This window comes from Vombatus ursinus, unplaced genomic scaffold (assembly GCF_900497805.2).
Source record: "Vombatus ursinus unplaced genomic scaffold, bare-nosed wombat genome assembly UNPS02000580.1, whole genome shotgun sequence".
In the NCBI taxonomy this organism is placed as follows: Eukaryota; Metazoa; Chordata; class Mammalia; order Diprotodontia; family Vombatidae; genus Vombatus; species Vombatus ursinus.
The window spans coordinates 8,028,912-8,055,000 of record NW_020940358.1 but is presented as its reverse complement, the minus strand read 5'-3'; the positions used below and the strand labels follow the sequence as shown (position 1 = coordinate 8,055,000).

The 26,089-nt window shown below is 37.5% G+C and overlaps 2 protein-coding genes across 3 annotated transcripts in view; one reads left to right on the top strand and one right to left on the bottom strand.

Annotated features, from left to right (window-relative positions):
* Positions 1-1,754: 1,754 nt before the first annotated feature.
* Positions 1,755-4,221, top strand: RPS21 (ribosomal protein S21). The gene is made up of 6 exons (XM_027850152.1): positions 1,755-1,827; positions 2,081-2,147; positions 2,280-2,343; positions 3,210-3,281; positions 4,017-4,072; positions 4,165-4,221. Exons 2-6 carry the CDS (start codon positions 2,098-2,100, stop codon positions 4,172-4,174), a joined length of 252 nt encoding a protein of 83 aa, XP_027705953.1. The 5' UTR covers positions 1,755-1,827; positions 2,081-2,097; the 3' UTR covers positions 4,175-4,221.
* A 138-nt stretch (positions 4,222-4,359) lies between these two features.
* CABLES2 (Cdk5 and Abl enzyme substrate 2) overlaps positions 4,360-26,089 on the bottom strand; it is a 38,658-nt gene continuing 16,928 nt past the window's right edge. The window contains exons 2-10 of one of the 2 annotated variants that reach the window (XM_027850131.1): positions 23,453-23,524; positions 23,182-23,274; positions 17,111-17,188; positions 15,558-15,666; positions 14,529-14,694; positions 10,446-10,549; positions 8,411-8,517; positions 8,052-8,256; positions 4,360-7,442 (exon numbers count right to left, since the gene is read on the bottom strand). In XM_027850131.1, coding sequence (XP_027705932.1) covers positions 7,302-7,442; positions 8,052-8,256; positions 8,411-8,517; positions 10,446-10,549; positions 14,529-14,694; positions 15,558-15,666; positions 17,111-17,188; positions 23,182-23,274; positions 23,453-23,524 — 1,075 coding nt within the window. In that variant the 3' untranslated portion in view covers positions 4,360-7,301. The remainder of the gene's footprint in view (positions 7,443-8,051; positions 8,257-8,410; positions 8,518-10,445; positions 10,550-14,528; positions 14,695-15,557; positions 15,667-17,110; positions 17,189-23,181; positions 23,275-23,452; positions 23,525-26,089) is intronic. The other variant, XM_027850140.1, reaches the window with a different exon arrangement.

Below are 26,089 nucleotides of genomic sequence, written 5' to 3'. Positions count from 1 at the left end.
GTCACCTTTGTGACTTTTATTTCCTTCTTTTCTTTAACACACACACACACACACACATCCTTTATTTTACAGATGAGGAAACTGAGACTTATCTCTCCTTCCCCCACTCTATGGTTCAGCCAAATTGACCTCTCTGTTCCTCAAACACATACTCTATCTTCTATGTCTGTGCCTTTGCATTGCCCATTCCACCCCACTCCCCCAATGCCTTCTGCTTCATCTCTCTTTCATAGAATCCCTCACTCTCTTTAAGACTGAGCTCAAGTAAGATCTTCCACAGTAAGCCTTTCACCCTAGCCACTAGCACACTCTCCAACTATCTACTGTTTATTTTGTATATATATACTTACAAATGAGGTGGATGATGTATTCAGGGAATACTAGAACCTCTAGCATGAGGGCTTGCTAAACCCTTTTCAGGGCTGCTCATCAATTACCTTTGGGGTTCACCTGTCACCCAATGCTCACCTGTGGCTCCAAGAAGCTATAGCATAAGCAGAAGCTACCCCCAGTAAAGCTATCTTGGCAGACTAGTTAAACCAGCTTGAGGGTAACCAACAAGCCTTAAACCTGTTGGTGAGTTAGGGGGATATCTCACCCAAGCATACGATGTCTTCCAAAATGGGCTTATGAGAACATTTTGTTCCAACATGCATAAAGGTGGCTAACGCAGGGCTGTGTGGAGTGCCTAGAGCTTGGTCAGACATGCAAGACGTCAAGACCATCCACTGCATCCAGGGCCATCACCAATTGTCCTGACTTTTGTCTTGGCATTGGACTTTGATTACTCTGGAAGACAGAATGAAGCTGACAACTTTGTGCAACTCTGCCTCACTTAAATCCAATTCACACACAAGTCATGACATCACCACCTGCTATCATTGGTCCTCTTGGAAAGGAAGAACAATGACACCAATGATACACACATACGTATATATGTGTGTGTAGACATGCATATATACAGACACACTTATATACATGCACACAATCACACTTTTCTCCCTTCTCACCTCCCTTTGAGAGGAAAGAAGTTTTTTTTTTGGTCTTTGTATCCTCAGCAGCTAGTATGAGTGCTTGGCACATAAGTATTTAATAAATGCTTGATTTACTGATTTTAGACAAGTAGTAATCTTCTTGGGCTTCAGTTTCTATAACTGTAAAATGAGCGGGCTGGACTTGATGATCTTTAAGGAACCTTTCTTTCCAGCTTTACATTTATGATTTTTGGAGACACTGAGAGGTAAAGAGAGTAGTCCAAGGTCACCCAGTCAGTAAGCAGTAGGGTCAGGATTCAAACTCAGAGGGAAAGAGTGTGTGTGTGTGTGTGTGTGTGTGTGTGTGTGTGTGTGTGTGTGTGAGCGTGCGTGCTAGGTTCCAGGTGTGTGTGTGTGGGGGGGGTACATCCCTAGGTTCCAGGGATGTACCATTAATGGATATGGGGGTGAGAACGCCCTCTGGGGATGTACCACTCGGTCGCACATGGGACAAAGTGTGAGGTGATGAGGCATCATCGGATATAGGCCACTTACAGGCCATGGGGAGTAATTCAGCGGGAGACAAAAGTGACGTTCATCATGATTTGTAATATTGATGCATGGTGAGAGAGAGAAGGGAAAGGGAGAAGGGAAAAACACTCTACAGTTGCCTCGAGAAAGTGAAAGGGGTGGGGAAAGGGAAGGGATTCAGGCACAGCGCGCAGACTCAGTACTCCGCCGGCGCGTTGTGGCCCGGAAGTGCTTGCTGCGGCCCCGCCTCCAACCCCTCTTAGTCGTGCTTGGAGAAGCGCCGCCTCCTTTTTCTCTTCCGCCGCTTTCACGTTTGCACTCGGTAAGGGTTTTCTCTGCTCCCCCAAGAGCCCTCTACCCCCCCCCCCCAGCCTCTTCCGCGGTAATTTCTCAGATCCAGGGCCGGGCCACTGTTCGGGGGTGGGATTCAGCCGTCGGCCAAGCTCCTGGGCTGGCCGGCAGTGTCCGGGCGGGTCGGAATCAGTCCTCGTGGTCGGTCCGAGAAGGAGGGAGGGCGGGAGGCCCCAAGACGGGGTCTGTGCTCACTCCCAGCCGTCGCTCTTTGCCTTCCGCAGGCCACTCGGCTTCGGACATGCAGAACGACGCCGGCGAGTTCGTGGATCTGTACGTTCCCCGGAAATGGTGAGCAAGGGCGGCTCGTGCTGTGCCCCCGTGCCCGGACCCCGATCCCCTCCCCCATGCGCTCCCCACCCTTTCCATGCCTTGGTTCGGCCTCCCACCGAGCTCCCCTGACTCGGACCCTTCTCCCCGCAGCTCCGCGAGCAACAGGATCATCGGGGCCAAGGACCACGCGTCCATCCAGATGAACGTGGCCGAGGTGAGCGCCGCTGGCCGGAGGGGCCGGACTCCGGGGGTCACTTAACCGGCGAGTGAGACCAAACTAGGGTCAGCGTGGGCACCTGGGAGCCTAGATCCTTGTCTCGGGAGAGGAATAAATGGAGGACTGGAGACAGGAACAGCAGTGGTTAGCTCTGAACGTAGCACTTTAAAAATTTTGCGAGACGCATTGTGTGTTTTAGCCTCAGAACAGCCCCAAAGTTGGTGCTGTTACCCACATTTTACAGATCAGGAGACTGAAGCCAAGAGAGGTTAAGTGACTTGTCTGAAATCATGCCTCTTGTTTAAGATCACGGTAAGTTAGTGTTGAATCCAGAACCAGAGTTCAGGTCTACTGGCTTCTCAGCTGCTTGATATTGGTCTTGAAGTTTGGAATCTTTAATCTTCTGATCCATGGTTTAGAATTTAACGTTGGGAATGAGTAGCTGTAATATAGTAAGATACACAGGGATGGAGACCTGCTGTAGCCTAGAAAACAAAACAAAATAAACCTGTAAAATTGATGATGGGCTTTCACCAATGAGCAGATGCTTAAATGAGACTATGGAGATTCAGCCTCCATAAGTTGTTGATTAACGCTCACAAAAGATATTTCAGCTGAAGTGGAGTGTAAGATAGATTTATCTTTAGTACAATGCTGAATAATTGCCTTTCTTTGTCAAGCAGTAATATCCTAATTCTAAATTTACTTAGAAAACCACAACATGTTGCAACAAATTCTGCGTGCAAATGGTTGGGTGTATTTTTTCCAAATATTATATGGAGGTGTTTTTTCCATAAATAGCCTATAAAAAATGGAAGTAATTTGTTCTAATTGAAAAGTGAACCATAATTATCTTCTTTTAGGTTGATAAGGTCACAGGCAGATTCAATGGCCAGTTTAAAACTTACGCCATTTGTGGAGCAATTCGTAGAATGGTGAGTAGTTTTTCTCTTAAGTAGGTGACAGATTTCAAAACAGTAAGCACATGATGAGAAAATGGAGAATAAGGTTTGAGAACTGTAACTTGAATATGACTGGTGGGATCACAGGTCTCTACAATGCAGTCTGTCTACTTACATTCTGACAAAAAAAAATGTGGGTCCAGTAGCTGTTCTAGTCTTGTTGAGTAAAGAAAAGATTTAAGGTGGAGGACAAGGTAGCTGTTATAAACTACTTGAAAGAGGTTAATATGTGGAAGAGGGATTAAACCAAGAACACATTACAAAAGCACCTTTTAGCTTGATTTAAAGAAAAATTTGCTTAACAATTTGAGTTGTCCAAAAGTCGAATGAGCTATTGGGGAGCTGCTTAAGCAGATTACATGATGGAGAGAAGATTCCTAGTTAGGTACAGTTGACATTAGATTGGATTAAATCTTGCCATTTTTAATCTGAAAAAGCACTGCTATTTGCCCTGCAGCTGTAGTTGAAAGACTTTAGGTTGGTTGCCAGATCCAGTGCTTCCCCCCCCCCCCCAAGTCAGTGATACTCAATGCCTACCTCACATGTAAAGCATTCTGCAGTGCTGTCCCTACTTTGTTATGAGGTTTAACATGTTCATAATCTCACTGGATTTCTGGAAAAGGATAACCTTTTTAGTTACCTGAAATTTAAAATCTTATAGTTAATTCAGTATCAGATAAAGCTAATTCAAACTAACTTCTGTTTAAGGGAGAATCTGATGACTCTATTCTCCGGCTGGCAAAAAATGATGGTATCGTTTCAAAGTAAGTAGATCTGTCACACTTGAATATACCCTTAGTTTTTTTTTTCCCTAGGTTTCATAGTTTTCAGTAATTTTTCTTCTTGTTCCCCTTAGGAACTTCTAACTGAAGAAATCTTGTGGAAAATGTCTTAATAAATCAGAAAAACAGCATTGTGTGTTGATTCTTATGTTAATAGTTTGCAGAGTTCAACACTTAAAGTGACTTTAGCATTAAGAACTGTTTAACTGTTCCCACTATTAGCCATCTCAATTATCACCTCATGTATAGAGAATGTGTGAGAAAATATATGTATCAAAAGCAAGTTTTATTTCACAGCATCTCAATTTCACGAATTCATCATCTTACTGCTGAAAACAGACCAATTACAAGTGACTCAAATACAATGACATTTAAAACTAGATAGTTTACACAAATTTACATTAACCTAGTGCAGTTGTGCTGAAAGAAAGCAGCACTACATATTATGGCCACAAACCCAAATACTTAAACACAGACAGCTCAAACATTCCAACATTTTTTCCTTGAAAAGTTTTAGGGCTTAATTTTGGTTTAAATATTGGCTTTGTTGCAGTAATTCTGTGCTACCACACAGTGGCAGCTTTTATATTACTAAAAAGGGTACATTTATTATAACAAGGCTTTTGAGCCAAATAGGTTACATAAAACCAATTTGGCAGCTAAAATTGAAAACTACACATATATACACACAGTTAAACTTAAATTACTGTATTTGCCAACAGTTTCACTATTGGCCATACAGAATGTTTAGAGGAAAGTACCTAAAGTATATGTTGTAAACCATAGAGCAAATATTTGGGAATCATACCCTTACAGTGCTTAACATGTATTTTATAAGTACCCTTTTGAGACAAGATTTCAATGGCATATAACTTATTTTTTAGAAGACTCAATGCACAGTAGGTATACATAATTTCATAGTTAGGCCAGCCAAACTGAAGTAACAACTTTAATAAGTTTAGGCTGGCTCCTTAGTAAAATGGATAAAGGGACAACCTCATGGGGAAAATAAGTTTAAGGTGCTTATAGAAATAGGATTGTTATTGGCTCACTGAAAAACTGAAACACTGTCCCATAAAAAGTATTTGAGCATAGCATAGTTCATACTTTCTGTAGCTTCCATAATATACTCATCTGTAGATGATTCCAAAACTACCTTAGCTATACTGGTAGTATTATCAGGCAAAAAACGATTTTGATGGACAAGATGATAAATATACCTGTTTCATGCTGATTGTTCCCCATCCCTGCCTCTATCAAACTAGTTCATTACCTGTAAATGTCATATGGTGTAACAACCTCAGTAGAAAACAGAAATCTTTAAACAGCTGGGAGCTAGTTAAACAAAACAGACTAAGGGACTAGTAGTCTGGTATGATATGTTTGAAAGAAACAAAACTAGGAAGGGATGATGAGGCGTGCAAGTCCTGTAGTTCAAAGATTTAGGCTTGATTGGACCTGGGTTAATTTACCTCAATGTGTGTCTAATGTGCCCAATAGCCACCAGCACTTGAGAGGCCTAAATTGTTTGGACAGAAGACTGGCTAGTATCCTGGCCCTGATTTCCAGACCGTATTGGCAACAAGTATTTTGAGTTTTCCCCATAAAGAAACTTGTTTCAGTTCTCATATATGTCAGCATGCTTTTCAACTGTGTGGAACTCAGCTACGTTTATCATGCGAATTAATTTTTCAGAGACATAATTTGATAAAGATTGACCTGAATACTGATCATATGTTGCATACAAATTCATAAAATATAAGTTTACAACCAGTTGATATCGCTGTAGTATATACTGTGTAAGACATAACATCAACTATTTGAAATTTGCAGCAATTAAAGTCTAACCTATGCCTTTACAAAATTGTGTACACAATTTGATACTGTGTGTACAATATTTAATGTAGCCTAAACAGGCAAAATAAGTTTACAGTACTTCCCTCTTTGTCTTCCAGAGTAAGGTATGGTATTCAAGTTGGTCTTAAGTAAATTCCCTAATCAAAAAAATCCAATTATTTTTGTTTGCTTGGAAAAACCAAAATGAATACCAATTTTCTCAATCACAATATTGCTTAGGAAAAACAAAATCCAATAATCAGCAAGTAACTACTATAGGACCAAAGTGTTGCAAATTTTATCCAAACATTTGTTTAGTACTTGAGTTATATGTCATTTTCCTGCCCATGACAGTCATAAGCATTGTACTCAAGTCTTACAAGTGCCTGTTTGGATATGCAACATGCCAGTTTCAAGAGGAACATCACAGTGGCAGGATGTTTGGAAGAACAGAATTCGAGTAAAAAAATACAATTAAAAAACTTCAAATCTTGTTTCACTGGCTTAATTTGACAGCAAAAACTGTAACTGCTGACACCTGGGAGAACTGCATGCAAAAAGTAGTCAAAAAGGTACTTTGCTTTTGGTACTTAAAACAATGACAAAGTCCATCCTGAAGTGACAGAAACCCTTTCAGCCAACTTACTTCTGCAGCTCAAGTCTGTTGACTGCAATTACCTTCATCAAGTATGACTGCATGATGAGATATTTCCCAATATTTAACATTCTAAAATATTAACTATCCCTTTACCCATATATTAATGCTTAAATGAGTAATTTCATCATCGATGAACCAATTGTTCAGGATCTAGAAATCCAGATCCCATTGTTATACTAATGCAGTTGTGGAATTCTTTTCTGAATGCAAGGCAAATACAGGTAAGGATAAAATGCTATATAATTTCAGAATTTATAACTTATGCAAGAAAAAGACTGGTACCAGACCAGTTTCAGGCACATTAAAAAAAAGTGTGCATTTAGTTCATATAAAAAAATGCAGGAAAAATTTCAAATACCATTTTAAGTATGACATTTTGGAATGAAAAGTAATGATGAATAAGTAAGAAAACAAGATAAATATCTTTTAAAGGAACAATAGCATAACATCCTTTGAAAGGAAGAAAGAACAGCCACAGTGACAACTACATCATGAATTACTTGTGCTTTAGTGTCTAAAGGAAATAATCCTTTCTGTGCCAATAAACCAGTTTTCACCCAACAAATACTCAACTATGCCACTATGAGAACATACATTTTAACTAACTGAAAGCTGTGATGTAATAGGAGCACACAAAAGATTAATAGGAAGTGGAAGCCATTCAGCAGCAAAGCATTCTGTAAATCTTCCTGCCAACTGGGTAGAACTCGGCTTTGGCTACGACTGCTGGGTGAGACGTCTATAATGAGGTAAAACTTGGTTTTCAGGAAGGTAAAGGGCCAGTTCCAGAGCCACAAGCACTGTAAATTCAAATCCAATTAGATCTCTTCGGTTGAATCGGAATCGTTCTTCTAACTTCTGCATTGAAGAAGAAAGAATAAGATTGTTATCTCCATTGTTTTTCTAGTTAGGTTAACAGTCATCACTTTGCTCAGTTGTGGCTGTTGCTTTTTTTCGGGGTGAAACAAAAACAAAACTGAAAAAAAAATACTTAATTGCCTTCATGTCTAAATCTGAAGACATTGGGATATTTCTGTTAATGACTTAAAACATTTCCAAAGCCTGGGAAGAACAACTAGTAAATGCACAAATCATCACCCTCCTTACGTCTGTGTTGTAAAGGATAAAGATCTGTTAGTTTAAGTGAGACCACCTTCCTTCCAGCTGCCATTATGGGGAAAATAGCACCAGTCTATATTTATATTTGATCTTTAGCTCTGAATTCTAAAATTCTATGTCCTTATACATATGAATTTTGAATGTCCTCTCATCTTCCCCCAGCAGTGGATATCAGAAATTAACCCTAGTTAATGTCTGTTGCTAGTAGATACAGGTGGAATTTAGGAAACTTGTAGAAAGCATTTAGCATGCTCTGACTAGAAGAACCAAAAGCTGGAACTGCTAACAGGCTTGGTACATACACTTCATGTTGTATCATGAAAATAGCAGAATTCTGGTTCTACTTACATCAATGAGCTGCTTTACTTCATTTTTCCTGAGGTCGCTGCTGATCTTTGCTGCAAGGAGCACACAAGCACCAGCACACAGTTTGCGGTTCTGTTTGTTTAGCTTGCCTTGTAAGACAAGCTTCTCAAAGTAAACATAAGCCATTGACACGGTAACTGGTTCGAGGTTGCATTCTTCAGAGAGATTCCTCATTTCCCGTTTTAGGCTGTGAGTAAACAAAAACCAAATCATGTTTCTGGTCATGAGGCGGCATGGATCCTAACAGTTTTACAGACTAAGCAGTTTTATAAACAAGTAGATGATTACCTTCCTACAAGTTTAAATGACTGCTAGCCCAGCTTTACTCATGTTTTTCTTACCTTCTTATTTTACTCAGCGTAAGTTTGATGTGAGGAAACTTCTCTTTAAATGTTTCATTCATGTCCTTTTTAAGGTCTGAAGGTTTCACATACTCTATCACGGTAGTCTGAAATAGGAAAGGAAGTTGCCTGTCATTTAAGACATTTTCATATTTGAACATTTACACTGCTTCAAAACCAATTTACCCTCAAACCCTAGCTCGGCCTCTCCTACTGCCATTAACGATTATGGGGACAGCCTTGAGTGTCAAAATGAAATGTCACTGTTGAGTTGTTTTCATGCCAATGCTTGTTAAAAGCCAGGTTTATGCAAATAAATCTGGACTGTTTTCAATACCTTAAAATTCTTTATGGAAGGCAGTTTTGGGAGATTTAATGAAGTGAAGATGAAGAAGCAGGGTTTAGAATACAGAATTAAGCATGAGTTCTGTGCTGCTTAGGGGGTTAAGTAACTGAAGAAAAAGAGAAAATATTGCTGACTAACTGTTCCCAGACTGCCAAGAGGCACAAGAATTCCACTAATTTTTGTTATTTATAATCAATCTTATTTTTCTTGAAACAAGTTTCTTAGCATAATTCTAGTTGCTAAGCTATTAATCTGAGGTTTTAAATGGGAACCATTTGTCCAAAATGAATGCCACTTAAACATATATGACCATTAGTCAATAAGCATTTATTGAGTGCCTACTATGTGCTGGGAACTGTTTTAAGGACTGAGGATTCAAAAAAAGGAAAAAACAATAAAAAGTCCTTGCTTTCAAGGAGTCCACTGAGGGGAGACAATATGCAAACCACTATGTACAAACAAGATATATAAAGATAAATTGGAGGGGGTAGCTAGGTGGCACAATGGATAGAGCTCTGGCCTTGGAGTCAGGAGGACCTGAGTTCAAATCCGGCCTCAGACACTTGACACTTACTAGCTGTGTGACCCTGGGCAAGTCACTTAACCCTGATTGCCTCACCAAAAAAGCCAAAAAAAAAAAAAAAAAGGATAAACTGGAGATCAGGGAAAGCAGAAGGAGGATTGAGAAAGGCTGCTTGTAGAAGGTGGGATTTTGGCTGAGAAGCAAGGAAGCCAGAGATGAAAGAAAGAATTCCAGTCATGGTTATAAACGAGTGAAAATGCAAGCAGTGGGGACATGGAGTTTCACGTTCTCAGAATAACAAAGAGGCCAGTCACTGGGATTGTAGAGCAGGGTCTGTGTGTGTGTGTGTGTGGAGAATAGAGAAGGTGAGAAAGGAAAGACAAAAAGTAGTTGGGGGCCAGGTTATAAAGGGCTTTGAATATCAAACAGAATTATCTATTTGTTCAAATAGGGGATTAAGTGGAGGAGAGGGGTATGACATGGTCAGACCTACATTGAGGAAAACTGATTTGACAGCTGAGCGAAGAATGGACTGGTGTGAGGAGAGACACTTGAGGCTGGGTGATGGACCAGCAGGCTATTTCAATAGTCCAGGTACAAGGTCATGTAGGGCCTGCACCAGGGTAGCAGCAGTGTCAGAGAAGGAAAGGGGATATATATCAGAGACCTTACATCAATAAAATTGACAGGCCTTGGCAAAAGACTGGATATATGGGATGAATGAGGATGACACCTATGTTGGAACCTAGGTAACTAGGAAGGTGGTGGCAGCCTCACCAGTAAGAGGGAACTGATACTAGAAGAATTTAACTACTTAGCCTTAATTCTGTGTCCAATTTTAGAGGGTAATGCTACTAATAATATGTTTTCTTCATATATGGCCACATTAAAATCCACTGTTGTCAAATCTCTTTTGTAACATGGTTTATTTTCCACTAATCTTCCTAACGACAGATACTCAAAGGTTTTACTAATCTGATTCTGTAGCATTGTATGCTGTCTTCAGAGTCAGTGTTAAATTAAGCAACTTTTTTTTTTTTTAACAGAATGAACATTCTAGCACCTTGACTGATTACACAATCTGCCACTAAACCAATTCTTTAGTAAATGCTAGACACAGGAAAAGTACCACTGTTCAATTTTCATACACTTTGTTGTTTTCTTACCATATATGATGCAAAGATAAGAACACGCTTGTGTTTCCCACAGGGCCACTGAGGATCATCAAGGAGATTAGGATTATATTCTATTGAATCACCTGTCTCACTCCCTAGAAGAACAAACAATAGCATCAGGCATAGGAATCGGTCAGAAACTGCTTTCAAATAAAAGGTACCCAGCAAATGTTTGGTGTTATTTTTTTCCCCTTTAAATCACTGATTTCAGTTTCAACTTTTTTTTTTAAGTCACCAGCAAGATGGACAAAGTACTAGACTTGAAGTGAGGAAGACCCAAGTTCAAATGCTGCTTCAGATACTTTGTAACGATGCGACCTTGGATAAATCTCAACTTCTTTCACCTCAGTTTCTCATCTGTAAAATGGGGATGATAATAACACTTACCTCACAGGTTTAAGATCAAATAAGATAACGTGTAGTGCTCTGTAAGCCTCAAATTGGTATATATGTTACTAATGATAACAACAATAATATTAATATGATTAACTGAGAAAAAAGTTAAAGGTTGTTTATAAGGAACAGGAAAAGATGTTAGATTACTGACCCCTACTTCTAGGGGTCAGATAGGAAAAGCAGAAGTGGGTCTAATAAGGCCATTCATTGAGAATTTCCTCTTCTTCCCTTCTCATCTCACATTACCCAAAGGCCTTTTGCTACTATCTCCTCCTTTACCCTTGTCTCACATGAAGAGGTGGGCCTTCTCCTTGCCAAGGCTAACCCTGTACAAGTGATCCTCCGTCCCATCCTGTCTTCTCCAACAGATTGCCTCCTCTATCATCCCTATTCTCTCACTTATATTCAATCTCTCCCTGTCTACTGGCTTCTTCCCTACTGCCTAAAATATACCAGTGTCTCTCTCATCCTCAAAAACCTCTCATTTGCTCCATCCATGCCCATTAGCTATTGGCCCATATCTCTCCTTTCCTTTGTGGCTAAACTCCTTGAGAAGGCCATCTAACCACTCAGTTAATTCACTTCCTTTCCTCTTATTCTCTTCTTAACTTTCTACAGTCTGGTTCCTGATCTCATCATTCAACCAAAATGGCTCTCTCCATATCTAACAATTTCTTAATTGCCAAACCTCATAGTCTCTTCTCAATCTTCATCCTTCTTGACCTCTCTACAGCCTTTAACACTATCAATCACTGGCTTCTCCTTGATACTATATTTTCTCTAGGTATTCATGACATTATTTTCTCCTGCTTCTCATGCCATCAATCTGACCACCCTTTAGGCTTCTTTGCTACATCTTTTTCCAAGGAACACTTGCTAGCCATGGGTGTCCATAGGGCTCTGTCCTGGGCCCTCTTCTCTTCTCCTTTTACACTATTTCACTTGTTGATTTCATCTGCTCCCATGGATTCAATGATCATTTCTATGCTGATAATTCTCAAATCTATCCAGCTTTAACTTCTCTGCTGACTCTCAGTCTCATATTTTGAACAGGATGTCTTATAGACCCCTTAAACTTAACATGTACAAAACTGAACTCATTATCTATATCCTCGAATTCTTCTCCTACTGTTAATGGCACTATCATCCTTCCATTCACCTTACGCTTTCAATCTCGGTGTCATGACTCCTCACTTTACTTCTCTTATTCCCTATATCTATGTTGCTAAAGCTTGTCATCTCTACCTTCATAACATCTTGCATATACATACCTTTTTCTCCTCTAACACCATCTCAACTCTGGTTCAGACCCTCATCACCTCAAATGTGACCTACTGTAGGATGTATATACAGTTGGTCTTCATGGCATAAGTGGATCCTAAAGTGAGACTCTGATCACGCCATCACACCAACATACTCAAACTCCAGTGGTTCTCTAGCAACTCTAGGATCAAATATAAAATGCTCTGGCAATCAAACCCTTCATAACTGTCACCTTTCCAATCTTCTTCCATTCTCCCAATTCCCCAACCCCACTCTTTGATCTAGTAACACTGGCCTTTTTGCTATTGCTGTTCCTTGAATAAGACATCCCATCTTCTGGCCCCTTGCATTTTCACTGGCTGTTCTCCATGCACGAAATGTGCTCTCTTCATCTTTGTTTCCTAGCTTCCGAAAAGTTCCAATTAAAATCCCACCTTCTGCAGAAATCTTTTTCTGATCCCTCTAAATTTTAGTGCTTTCCCTCTGTTAATTATTTCCAATTTATCCTCTATATAGCTTTTTTGTACATAGTTTGTTTGTATGTTATCTTTCTCATTAGATTGTGAGATCAAGGACTGTCTTTTGCCTTTCTTTGTATCTCCAGGGATTAGCACAGTGCCTGGCACACAGTAGGCACTTAATAAATGTTGAATAACTGACTTATACTATAGAGTGAAGGACTTAATTTAGATATTATGTTAAATTGAAAATTTTCCTGAGTGGGAGGGAAGCTGTAAAATTTCTTTCCTTAGATCTTTCATGGAAAACTAGAGCTTCATCGCTCTGAAATGGGATAAGTGTGTTCCCAGCAGATGGACATAAATGTGTGTGTATGTTCATACATCTCAGTTTAGGAAAATGCCAGCACACCAGCATACCCATCATTGGCATTTCTTTGGGTTTATATACTCTCATAGTGAGGAACAAGGGCATAGTCCATTGTGGAAATTCTCCTAGGCATCTGCTTAAGGTAGAGAGGGTCAAGTGTGCATGAATTTGACTGAATGGTCGGGAGTCGTGAAAGGGTGTGCCTCCATTGAGTGGTAGGAGAAAAAAAGACAAATGTAAATTCTGAGTCAACTACAACATTTAGATAGGACACATGGATGGAAATTATTTTTCCAACTAAAACTGAATTTGCGTATTTCTTCCCTGTTAAGTGAAAATGGAAGGAAACAGTGTTTCTACTAATGAAACTCTTACACAGTTGTTACAACAAATGCTGCACTAAGGATAATAATGAGTGAAACTGTGGTGAGAATCAGTAAATAAACATACATGTACAACATCTCCACATTCACTTTTGGGGTATTTTTTTTATTGGTTTTCAGTTTTATTTTTGTTTGTTCAGTTTTTCTTTTTGTTCTTCACATATGTATTGATGGAAGGCAAATTTTGTCAAAAATAAGTATTAACAATACCATACAACTATAAAGTAATATTATCATGTCACTGAAGTTACTTGGTGAAGCAGCACTCTCGACAAATGGTTAATTTTTAAAGCTGGATTTCCTTTTGTGAGATCTGAACCAATTTAGTCCTTACCACAAACACTTAAAAACAACACAGGCAACATAATAATTAATGTGTACCTGCAAGTCTACTAAACAATTCTAAGATAATTTTCCCACATTTAATTTTAAACATTTATTCTTGGCTCCCTTTAATTTCTGTTAAGGCTTTATCAATCTGCTTTCTCCATTTCCTCCAGTATTTATTTTTCTGGGTGTGTATCCCAGCATATTAATGCTCGTCTTAAGTTGGCTTAATTTCAGCTACTGGTCAGGTCATTATTGCTGGCATGCTAAGTCTTTGTATAAAATAGGCTTATTAGATTCACTTTACTTTTTCAGTCTCCCCCATCCCCAATCCATCCTTCACACAGCTGCCAAAGTGATATTCTGAAAGCACAGATCTGACCACCTCTAGGATCACACATAAGCTCTTCTGTTTTCCATTTAAACTCCTTCACAATGTAGCCCCAGCCTGCCTTTTCATGTTTTCACATATTACCTTCCTTCTTCCACTCAAGGATCTGGTTAAATGGGCTTTTCTTGCTATCCTTCAAACATGGCCCTCTGTCTCCCTCCTTGGTACCTTGGACCAGGCTGCTCACTTCTCCTCTAGAACTCTTGCTTCTTTCAAAGCTCAACTCAAGTACCACTGTGAGACTTTTCCTTATCCTCTCAACTGCTAGTTCCTCCCTGTCAGAAATTCCAGTGTATTTACTGTGTATATATTTTGTATCAATTTGGGTGTGTACATGTTTCTCCTGACAGAATGTAAGCTCCTTGAGGGCAGAGATTGCTTGTTTTTGTTTTTATTGTATCAGTTCTGTACACACAGGTTCTTAAATAAATTCTTGCACATTGGTTAATGAACTGAAAGAAAACCTTATGATATAAAACTTCCTACCTAATTCTGTGCCTGATGGCACAGATTTGGCTGTTGCAGATTTGTATCTTGACCCAGGCAGAGTCCGTGGAACACTGGATCGAGGCTGAGATGCTGCAGTGTGATTATCACTCTTATGTGTGACAAGGGCATTTGTAGGATACAAAAATTTTGCATAAGATACTACCTGAAAAACAAGTTCATGTTCAGTATTACTCTTCCTCACTTGACTGAGTTAGATCAAAAAATAAACAGCGCTCTCCTGCCCTCCAACCCAAGATTCAGGAGGTTTTTCTTGATGTTGAATATAATGTTGATGTAGAATGTAAAAATCAACCCCTTCCCAACTGCTTACTCAGGATGAGGGGAAAGAATCATGTTCATAGGCTCTCTTTTCAACTTCAAATGTATTTCCTTTTACTCACATCAGTAGTCCAGTTTTACCCTACTGAGCTCCTATGAATGGAAATTAATGTCTACGTCTGGGTTAGTTCCACAAGGAATTTTACCAGTGAAAAACCAGCATCTGAATAAAGTCCACTTATACATGATCCAAATGAATATTTTGTGTATATTACCATTGTTTTGATAATCTAGAGTATTCAATCCTGCCCACTATTCTACCATTTCAACATTTATGACTTCAAATGTTCCCTATGAAGACTTCACATAATATAATGAAATTGAAAAGATTAATGCTGTGTGATATGAGATTTAAGACACCTTCCTCCAAATAAGAGGGGATCTGCTTATATGACATTTTTGTTTATGTTAAAGTAGTAGCTTAGTATTCAGCTTACTTAGAAAAATAAAATCAGAAGTGCAAATGGCAATATAATACATAAGTCTGTCTTCCATAAGTTTGTATAAGTGTCTCTCCTATTTATATCTTTCAATTAATTATAAACATTTACATACCAAAAGTTAAAATTTTTAAATAAAAGTTTAAATGTTTAGCTCTTTCAGTATTTTTAAAAATTCTGAATTCAAAAATACTATAGACAATAGTTAGCATTAGTTACTGTGAAAATATGAAGACTACTCTCTTACCTTTCCATCAGCACCAAGCTCAACTCCTTCCAACACAAAGACCATCTCAGAAGACACTGAAACCCCACCAGATGGATGCCTCTGTTTCTGGCTTTCTGTCTTCATGTCACTGTAAAAGTATTTAGATCAAAGATGGTATATTCTAGGATGATGAAGTTCTTTCCTTTTATAGTAAATGAACTACTGAGGCGGGGGAGGGGAATTGGGAGAGGAGAAAAGAGGAGAAAGGAGTGGCTAGATTTTTTTTAAACATCAATACTGATGAAGATGTTTAGATCATTTTTTTTTCCTCTTTCTCCATGAAAAATCAGATCTGGACATCTATATCAATAAGCTACTGAAAATACAAAGGAATAGAATCTGAGTGTTCATACAAATAAAATTGGGTTAAGACTATTTAAAAGATAAATAGCATCAAGAGATATTAGGAAATTCCCTAACATTGTATATTGATTCCTTTTCGTGATGGCTACCAATCTGCTATATAATACCATTTTCTATAAATCAAAATAAAATTTGTATTGACCAATAAACATTTAGTGAGCACCATTACCTACCTTTGTTTAAAGGAATGTGCACATTTCACAGGCAAATTTGTAGGTAAAATCAAATTGTAGCAATACACAGCCAGTAAGGTTTAGAAGCTGCCGAAGTAACTGGTGTTTTCCCACACTAGGGGAAGAATGGTTTTCTATTATTGACTATTTTTATAGTATGTTTGCACACAATACTATTTCTACTGCTAAACATCCGTTTCCTTCCATAAATTATGTACGGGACAATCAAGTGGACAGGATGTGAGCGAATACAATTGTATTCCATGTAAAGTGAAGGAACAATAAAGGCAATCTATATATAAACAGGTTTCCAAAAGAAATAGTTAAAAAAAAAAAGCAACACAAAACTACCTCAAAATGCTAACAGAACATGAATAATTTTAATTAACAGGAAGTTGAATTAGATCAAACTTTCACTGAATTCTGAATGCTTTCTTCTGTACTCTTTGGGGGATAATTCTCCATTAAGTGTAACAGGTCTGAGTTTAAGAGGGTGAGCTTTATTGCTCTATTCTTAACAAACACACACTTCCCCTGGGTTGTGTTGTCCTGGATAGCTTTTAAATCATATCACATATACCACACCTTGTACAACGCTGATGCTCTTGTTATCAAACTTAAACGTTATGGAAGAATACACAGTGCTCATTATGCAGATGTTTTTGTTGTTCAATTGTGGCCCACTCTTTGTGACCTCATTTGGGGATTTCTAGGCAAAGATACTGAAGTGGTTTGCTCTTTCCTTCTCCAGCTCATTTTACAGATGAGGAAATGGAGGCAAATGGAGTTGAATGACTTGTCCAGGGTCACACAGCTAGTAAGTGAGGCCAGATTTGAACTCAGGAAGATGAGTCTTTCTGACTCCAGGTCCTTTGTTCCATCCACCATACCACCTAGCTGCCCCAACATGCAGGTGTAGAGGTGAGCAAATTATAAATTACATACCATGTCTATTGTGAAACTTGTCAGATTTATACAATTAAAATCATTACTTACCTGATCCGAATGCTTTCTCCATAAGGCAAAACAGAAAATGCTGCACACAAGGACCTTTTAGCACAAATCAGAACTATCCTGAAATGCAATGGGGAAAACAAATGATATAGGAAAGGTCCACAAAATTAGAACTATAAGCATACTCATAAATAGTGTAAGTAATTCAATTTATACAAGCTGGTTTCAATTCATCTCTACAAATGTATTAATAATATCTGGTGATTATATAGTGCTTTAATGTTTATAAAAAACTTAATACATTATCTCTTTTGGTTCTCATAGTAACTACTGAAGCTGGAAGAGATTACATGTGCCCAAGATGATATAGTTAATAAGTATCAGAAGTAAAATTTGAATTTAGGCCTCTTAACTCCAATGTTCTTTACATTATACCATGCTTCCTCTCAGTTATGTACTATGTGCTTAGGCTTTGGCTTAAATATTTTCTTTTACCTAAAAATGCAAGCACATATTTCATTCTTAAAAATTCGGAAGATGGAAAACTTTCTAAGTTATTCCCTCATTTAGATACTTAAGTCCAGTGGACAAGAAAAGGTTAATGTCACTGATAGAACTGTGGGCCACCTCAAGCACAGAGTCTGAAGCCGCAGGTTCCTGCTGAGTAGTGATTTTCTTTTGGTTATTAAGGGCTTAAGACTAATAGGTGGGGATTTGATCAGCCAGGGCTAGTGTCTCTCTTTCTCTACCCACACCAAATCTCATTATAATGGTGATAATTACTGTCAATAGCTAACCCTCTGAGCTCATCATGGATGACTGAATTATACACACTGCAACATTTCTGGCAGATTAACAAGAGGGCTCAGGAAAGAGTCTCCATGTTCATACTGAACAGATGGCTGGATAGGGTTATTCCTCACTTTGGCCATCTCTACAGCTTCACCAGCAACCTTCCTATCCTGGGGTCTTGCTCTTTAGATGAGTGACTGTTTCAATTGGTGATGCAGTGATTGGTGATTCCTAATTCGAGGAAAAATTCCAGCCATGATTAATTTACTCTCCAACTCTGACCATCATGACCTCCATAACCTCAAGAGCAGTCTTCCTCCTCCTCAAAGGTATCCTTTCCTCTCCCCTCCCCATTCTGGAACCAAGATCAAATTAACTCTGCCAACCTATTCCTCTAGGGTCCTATTCCACTTTTTGGGTAGTTTCTAATTCTTGGAATTTAAGCTCCTTGAGTTGTGAGACTGTCTCTGTTTTTTGTATGTGTATCCCCAGAAAGCACTAAAAATGCTTTCCCACTCATTTTTGGTTATTTGCTCATGAAAAATTATTTACTGCCTAAAGCAAAAAGCAAGGCTTTTGATAGGCCAATGATCCAATTAATGAGATAAAGCCTTAATATTAAGAGTCACAAGACCTTAAAGTTAAAATTTTCTTCCTGTGATCCAAGTTTTTAACACTCCCCCTTCCTGTCCTCACCACTACTGAAACTTGAAGATGGCATATTATAGATAGTAATTGTTTAACAAAAGCTCACCAAATAAAAATATCACATTTTTTATTTTTTGCTCCACAGGCCTGAATGAGTGAGAGTCACTTTGTCCAATAATGTACTTTGTACTCTTAGCCTCACAAGTACATTTCATTGGTCACAAGAAGCAAACTGGCAATGTAGCAGGAACACTAGCTTTGGAATTACGGTTCACAGCCCAGCTTTGTCACTTACTATCGACCAGTAATATTGTGGTCATCCATTCCCTGGGTCTTAGTTTCCTCATCATTAAATTGAAAGTTTTAGATTTTATGACTCTTAAGGTCTCTTCTAGTTCTGAATCTATGATCCTAAAGGATTAGGCAAGTGTGAACCAAACAAAATTATAAGAATAAGCCCTTCCCCAAATGATAAGTAGTCTAAAGATTATGAAAAAGCAGTTCTCAAGTTCCCAAGCTATCTACAGTGATATTAAAAAATGTTCCAAATCACTAATTATTAGAAAAACACAAATTAAAGCAACTCGGAGGTTTTATCTCAAACCCAGCAGATTGGCAAAACAGACAAAAAAAGAAAATGACGAATGTGGGAAAACTCAAAATCCATGTACTGCTGGAACTATGAACTGGTTTAAACCATTTCACAAAACAACTTGGAATTATGTCCCCTCCAAAGTTATTGCTCTTTGACTCAGTGATACCACTATTACAACTAGATCCCAAAGAAATTAAAGAATGAAGAAAAAGACCCATATGTACAAATATATTGCTAGCAGCTCTTTTTGTGGTGGAAAAGAACTAGAAACTACCAAGTTTCCCATCAATTGGGTAATAACTGAACAAATTATAGTATATGAAAGCAATGAAATACTATTTTGCTATATGAAATTAAGAAAGAGTTGGTTTTAGAGAGACCTGGGAAAACTTGTGTGGAATGATACACAGTGAAAAGAACCAGGAAAATGATTTATAACATCAGTATTATAAAAATGAATAATTCTGAAAGACTTCTGAATTCTGATGAATGAAATAATCAACTACATTTCTAGAAGACTGATGAACTATGCTTACTTGATGGATTAATATGCAGAATGAGAAATGCATTTTGGGATGTGGCCAATTTGTTTTGTTTGATTATATATATATGATACAAGGGCTCTTCCTTTTTCTTTAAGCATGTGGCAGAAAGTGTGATGGAGGAAAAAATGTGGGATAATTGAAAAAATATTTTAAAAAATCCAACTTGGTGCACGTCACCTTTATAATATGAAGCATATCACAAATAATTCAGAGTAGGTCAAAAGAGCCAGAATTAATTTATCAGGGAAACTTAAGTAAAATTAATTTCATCTTTTCTTCTATCATAAATCCTAATTCCTAATTTCCAATTAAAACTAAGCCAGCATTTCTTTTTGAAGTTCTATTGATGCCTTTTATTTTTATATCAATTTTGAAAAAATATCTTACCCACTGCCTTCCCTTTGTAACAAATATTAAAAAAGAAAGAGGAAAAATAAACAGAAAAACTAACACATTGCTTCTGACAATATATACCATTTGACACAAATAATCCCCTCTCCTCTCACACCTAAAAGTTATGCATTCTAAAATACCTATTTTTTATTGCTAGCCTATACCCTCTATCGTAACTTTAACTTCTCTTTTAAATGTTTACTAGAATATTGCTATCACATTTTCTAGATTATCACCAAAAATTCCAAGACATGACTTGTAAATCTTACATGTTTTAAAATGAGAACTTCCGTGTGTGTATATATGTATATGTACACGTATATATTAGTAATATGGAGAAGGAAAGAAAAGTTGACCTAGTAAGGAAAAAGAAGAATGCTTATTTCTAAATAGATATATTTTTTCCTTTTCTTTTTTTTTTTGGGGGGGGGTGAAGCAATTAGGGTTAAGTGACTTGCCCAGGGTCACACAGCTAGTAAGTGTCCAGTGTCTGGTATGAGGTGGGATTTGAACTCAGGTCCTCCTGACTCCAGGCCTGGTGCTCTCTCCACTGCGCCATCTAGCTGCCCCTAAATAGTTATATTTTTAAAAGATACAACCAAACTGCATCTGTTCTATCTGCATAAAACTGATTCACTTCACATGAAGCCTTCCTTTCCTGATGCCTTAAGCTGATAAGGTCTTTCTTCTGGAATTACCTTGTATATTTTATACCAATTTATGAAAACAGCTAGTGTTTATATATTGCTTTAAGTTTACAAAGCACTTTACATATGTTATCACATTTGATTCCCATAACAACCCAATGAGGTGGGTGCTAATTATTGCCCATTTTTTCTGCTTTCTTAATGTGTTTTGTTTTCATATTACAAACATTCATAGATTACTCCCACTTCGTGAGAAGTGTCTTGTAATGAAGTAAAACAGTTAAGTAAAATCACTAATACAGTAACCTTATTGAAAGTTCATGCAATATTTCACATCTGTAGTTACCTTCCAACCTACCCCAGTTGTGGTTTGGTCATTTTTCAGTTGTGTCCAACTCTTCGTGGCCCCATTTGGGGTTTTCTTGGCAAAGACACTTGGCAAAGATTTGTCATTTTCTTCTCCAGCTCATTTTACAGATGAAGAGCTGAGGCAAACAGGGTTAAATAACTTGCCCAGAACCACACAGCTAGTAAGTGTCGGAGGCCAGATCTGAACACAGGAAGATGAGTCTTCCTGACTCCAGGCCTGGCACTCTATCCACTCTGCCACCTTGCTACCTGGTGGCACCCTCCCCATCCCTCCCTTCAAACAAAACAAATTGGCCACATCCCAAAATACTACTTCTCTATTTTAAGAAAATGTACAGAAATCTATTTTTTCACTCTCCCATACTCACATGCCATCAAAAAAAGGAAAAAAAGCAAATTTCTTATAGCATACCTATAGTCAAGCAAAACAAATTTCCCCAGTGGCTGTACACACACACAAAAAATGTTTTATTCTGTAACCTAAATTCATCACCCCTTTGTAATGGATAGTATATTTCATCATCTGTCCTCTGGAATCACGAATGGTCACTATTGATCATAGTTTACAGCTTTCAAAGTTGTCTGTTTTTACAATGCTGTTTAAAATGTTTTATTGGATCTGCTTGTTTCATTCTTCATTAGTTTATAAAAGTCCTCAGAATGATTAATTTTTATAATATTGATGTTTTAGTGTAAATTGTTCTGTTTTTGCTCACTTCACTCTGCACCACAGCACAATAATATCCCATCATATTTATATACCACAACTTATTCTGCCATTTCTTAATTGTCGGACATCCTCTTAAGTTTCCATTTTTTTTAACCACCACAAAGAAAGCTGCTATAATCATATTTGTACACATCAGACCTTTTCCTCTTTCTTTGATCTCTTTTGGGTATATATCTAGCACTGGAATAGCTTTGGGAAAATGTGCTCTTTAGTAACTTGTCTTGTATAATTACAAATTATTTTCCAGAATGGTTGTACCCATTAATAGGTCCACCAACAGTGCATCAAGGTCCGTGTTTTCCCACAGCCCCCTCCATGTTTATTATTGTCCTTTTTTGGTCATCTTTGCCACTATGATGGGTGTGAGTTCCCAACTATAGATGAGGAAACTGAGGTGCAGAGGAGTTAAATGACTTGTCCATATTTGAATAGCTATTAAGTGTCTGAGGCAGGATTAGAACTCAGATCTTTCTGATTTTAAGTACAACACTGTCCACTGTGCCACCTAGATGGATATATGTTGTTTTTCTTGATGGAATGAGTTTCCTGAAGGCAGGGATGGTTTCATTGGTGTCTTTGTGTCCATAGGGCCTAGCACAGTGCCTGGAACATAATTAATGTTTGTTGATTAAGCAAGTGAATAATTCACTTAGGCATAGAGATGGTGGGGTGTCAGGGACAGTAAAAAGGACAGTTTGGCTGGACCATAGAATACATGAATGGAAGTAGTGTGTAATAAGCTTAGTAAAGGAGGTTAAGAGGACAGCGAGGCGTCCCAGTAGATGAAATGTCGGGCCTGTAGTCAGGAAGACCTGAGTTCAAATCCTGCCTCAGATACTTACTAGCTCTATGACCCTGGGCAAGTCACTAAACCCTGTTTGCCTCAGTTTCTTCATCTGGAAAATGAGCTAGAGAAGGAAATAGTAAACCACTTCGGGATCTTTGCCAAGAAAACTCCAAATAGGGTCACGAAGAGTTGGACACAACTGAATAATTTTAAAAAAACAGGTTAAAACCAGGCTATTTAAGTCTTTAAATGGCAAACAGGCGCTTGTATATAGATCCTACATGTAATAGAAAGTGTTTCTTAAGGAGGGGAATCACAGTCAAAACTATATTTTAGGGATGTCATTGGAAGACAGGAATTTCAAGTCAACTTGGGTACTTTCTGAAGTTCTAAGATTCTACTACTGTAAATGAAGCCTCCTTCCCCAAACCACACATTTAATGATTTGAAAATCTTCATATATTAACCTACTCTATTGGTTCTATGATTTTAAGTAGACTTGTAGAGATAGGTGTTTCACCTGAATATATACTGTAGAAGAAACACTCAAACCATGTAAAGAACATTACGTTCCCATATTAAGGTAATAAAAAAAATTAAAGGTCACCTGCTATTTTTTGTGTCATACTGTCTCATGTTCTTAATAAAATGAGTCTTCTTCAAGCCTTTGTGTCTTGGTGATCCAGATATGTGTTTGGTTCTGCAATTGAAAAGGAAAAAAATAAATAAATTCCTTTCCACCCCCTAGACTCTTCAATAGGGATTGCATGATCAGATGGCAGCACCAGCATGCAGGACCTCCGGCACTTTTCTCGGACAAGGGTAGCAGGGGGAAAAGGAATGCATGCAACAAGATTAATGCTGCTTTGAAAGAGTACCTTTGTACAGTGGCATATTCCACTATGTCTTCTAAAAATTCTAGAGAACAGCGCTGGGAGATAAAACGCCTTCTGCAAAAATGTACACCAACACGAAGAGTGAACAATATTAATTGGAAGTCACAGTGAATAGAAACTAAAAAAAGTCAGTGAAGGATCCCTTAAAATATTTATCAAAAAAGTAAAAACAGAAAAATATAAATCCTCTCAATAGTCATTCTTTAAAATTTCAGGAAAAAAGACAGGCTCATTAGTATGTAAAATTCAGCTTAAAAGAATGGGTCAACAAGATTTTTATTATCTATTTTAATTAGAAGACCTTATACTTAAGTGGGATCTATAAACTAACCAACGTGGGTAAATCCGTCCATTAGTCCCGAACAATCCATCCATACCTTTTCATTTTTGCGTACCTTACTCATGTTTTTTTCCACAGATCCTCCAGAAGTCTTCCTCTCTAACATCACATTTCTTCCCCTCCAACCCTACCTTCCATACCCACTTTGGTATTAGAGTACTTTCTCAAGGTCTTTTTACATTTCACAATACAATGGAACCACTCTAGTGGTCTATTTGTTACCATTTGCTCTTGTTACATGGCTGGCCCACTTCCTTTTCAAATCACAAATTTATTTCTTCAATGATACACTATCTGATATATATTATATATCATATATTATAAATAAAATTATATCAAATATATATACATATATATATAGATATACTAGTTCTTGCAGACCGTGAAACAATTGATGCTTTTAGAAAAACAAATCTTTTAAGAAATGCATTTAAAAAAATCTGAAAAAGTTGCTTTTCTGTCTTTGAGGACTGAGATTTCTGGATGGTAATATCAATAATCCACATGAAAAGCAAATTAGCATGCTAGAAAGTTCATCTTTACTAATACTTAATATTTACTTAGCATAGTGTAAGTTACAGTTATTTTGTATAATTTCTGGGAGAAAACTGGTTGAAGATGAAAATCCTGTATGTCTACTTTCCTAAACATTATTTCTTCCATTTTAAGGAATTATTGTATAGAAATAAATATATTTTGAATATATCTATTTTTTTTGGAACATACAATGGCAAGTGGGACATATATATATGTACATGTGTGTATACATGTACACACATATGTACATGATTCTGCCTAGAAGAGGCATGAAAGAGAATTTCTAACTTCAAGGCAGTGTCAGGGAAGGTTTCACAGAGGAGGTGGCATTTCAGCTAGGTGTTGAAGTACTGGTTCAAGTTCAATGGCTGGAAATGGCGAGGAGGATATACCAAGTTAAGGAAATGTTGGAAAGACATCACAGGATGCTACAGGGTAGAATAATTGGTGAATGGTACTGTAAAACAATGTTAGAAAGATATCAATTAAAAAAAAACCCTTCCATTTTGTTAACATTTTCTTTTCTAGATAAACAATTTCTAACATTATTTTACAGTACCGTTCACCAATTATTCTACTCTCTAGCATCCTCTGATGTCTTTCTACCATTTCTTTAACTTGGTATGTCCTTCCCGCCATTTCCAGCCATTGAACTTGAACCAGTACTTCAAGACCTAGCTGAAAATGCCACCTCCTCCGTGAAACCTTCCCTGACACTGCCTTGAAGTTAGAAATTCTCTTTCATGCCTCTTCTAGGCAGAATCATTAAAAAATTATCAAGAAGACTGAAAAATGGATTATATCCCCTGTTAATGATTAACCCCTGCCCTAAGTGTGTGATGTGCCTTCTGATATTAGCTAATAATAGCATAAAACCATTATGACTAGCAAGATTCTTAAGAACTAAGCTTTTGTTGTCAAAAACGTTGTGTCAAATCTAAAAGTCTCATATTTACATACTTTAAAAACAATTTTCTAACCTGGTTAAAAATATTCCAAATGAAGAATTTCAGTGGATTTTTGCTTGAAATCAGGAAAGATGGAAATTTACCAATTGAATGTCAACAAAGACCTGTGGATAATTTCTGGATAGGATGAAAAAATAAGTATCATGATTTACAGTAAGCAGAGCCAATGATGTATTTTTTCTACTTGTAACTATATATATTAGTGAGGTATCTTTTTCACAAAAACTATGGAAATAAACTGAACTTAGTACATGAACTTTGCTGTGTTGCAAAATGTTAAAGATTTTTAAAAAATAAATGTTCAATAACCTTGCTTACTAAAAACCGAATATTTAGTGAGAAAAAGTTTTTGTACCATTTAAATTTATTTCACTCTTATCTCGTACTTTAAGGGTTTTTTTTGGCTTTATAATGTACACAATATATTGGCAGAGTAGTACATATACAAAACAAATAAGCGTATTTTTTATTAAAAAATTTTTTTTGCTCACAGGTGTGTATGATCCAAAAAATTTGGAGACTGATATATGTGATATTATCATGGCCTTAATAAAACCACATGACTGACCTATGCTTTCCACAAGTGAAGTGTTTTAAAGAAATGACATCAATGAAAAATTGGTTCACTGAAAACCAAGATCCAGAATTTCACATTCCAGTCTATGCCACTGATAATGCTATTCCTTATGTTATAGAAATTTGGTGCATAAGAAGTCAGTATTACATTCTCTCAGATTTGGGAAAATTTCCAGTAACTTTACCTGAGCAAAATTA

Excerpts from the sequence above, each read along its gene's own strand:
- RPS21 (XM_027850152.1), top strand. The coding sequence starts at position 2,098 with ATGCAGAACGACGCCGGCGAGTTCGTGGATCTGTACGTTCCCCGGAAA. Across the intron at positions 2,148-2,279 it reads CTGTACGTTCCCCGGAAATG|CTCCGCGAGCAACAGGATCA; the intron begins GTGAGCAAGGGC and ends TTCTCCCCGCAG. Across the intron at positions 2,344-3,209 it reads TCCAGATGAACGTGGCCGAG|GTTGATAAGGTCACAGGCAG; the intron begins GTGAGCGCCGCT and ends ATCTTCTTTTAG.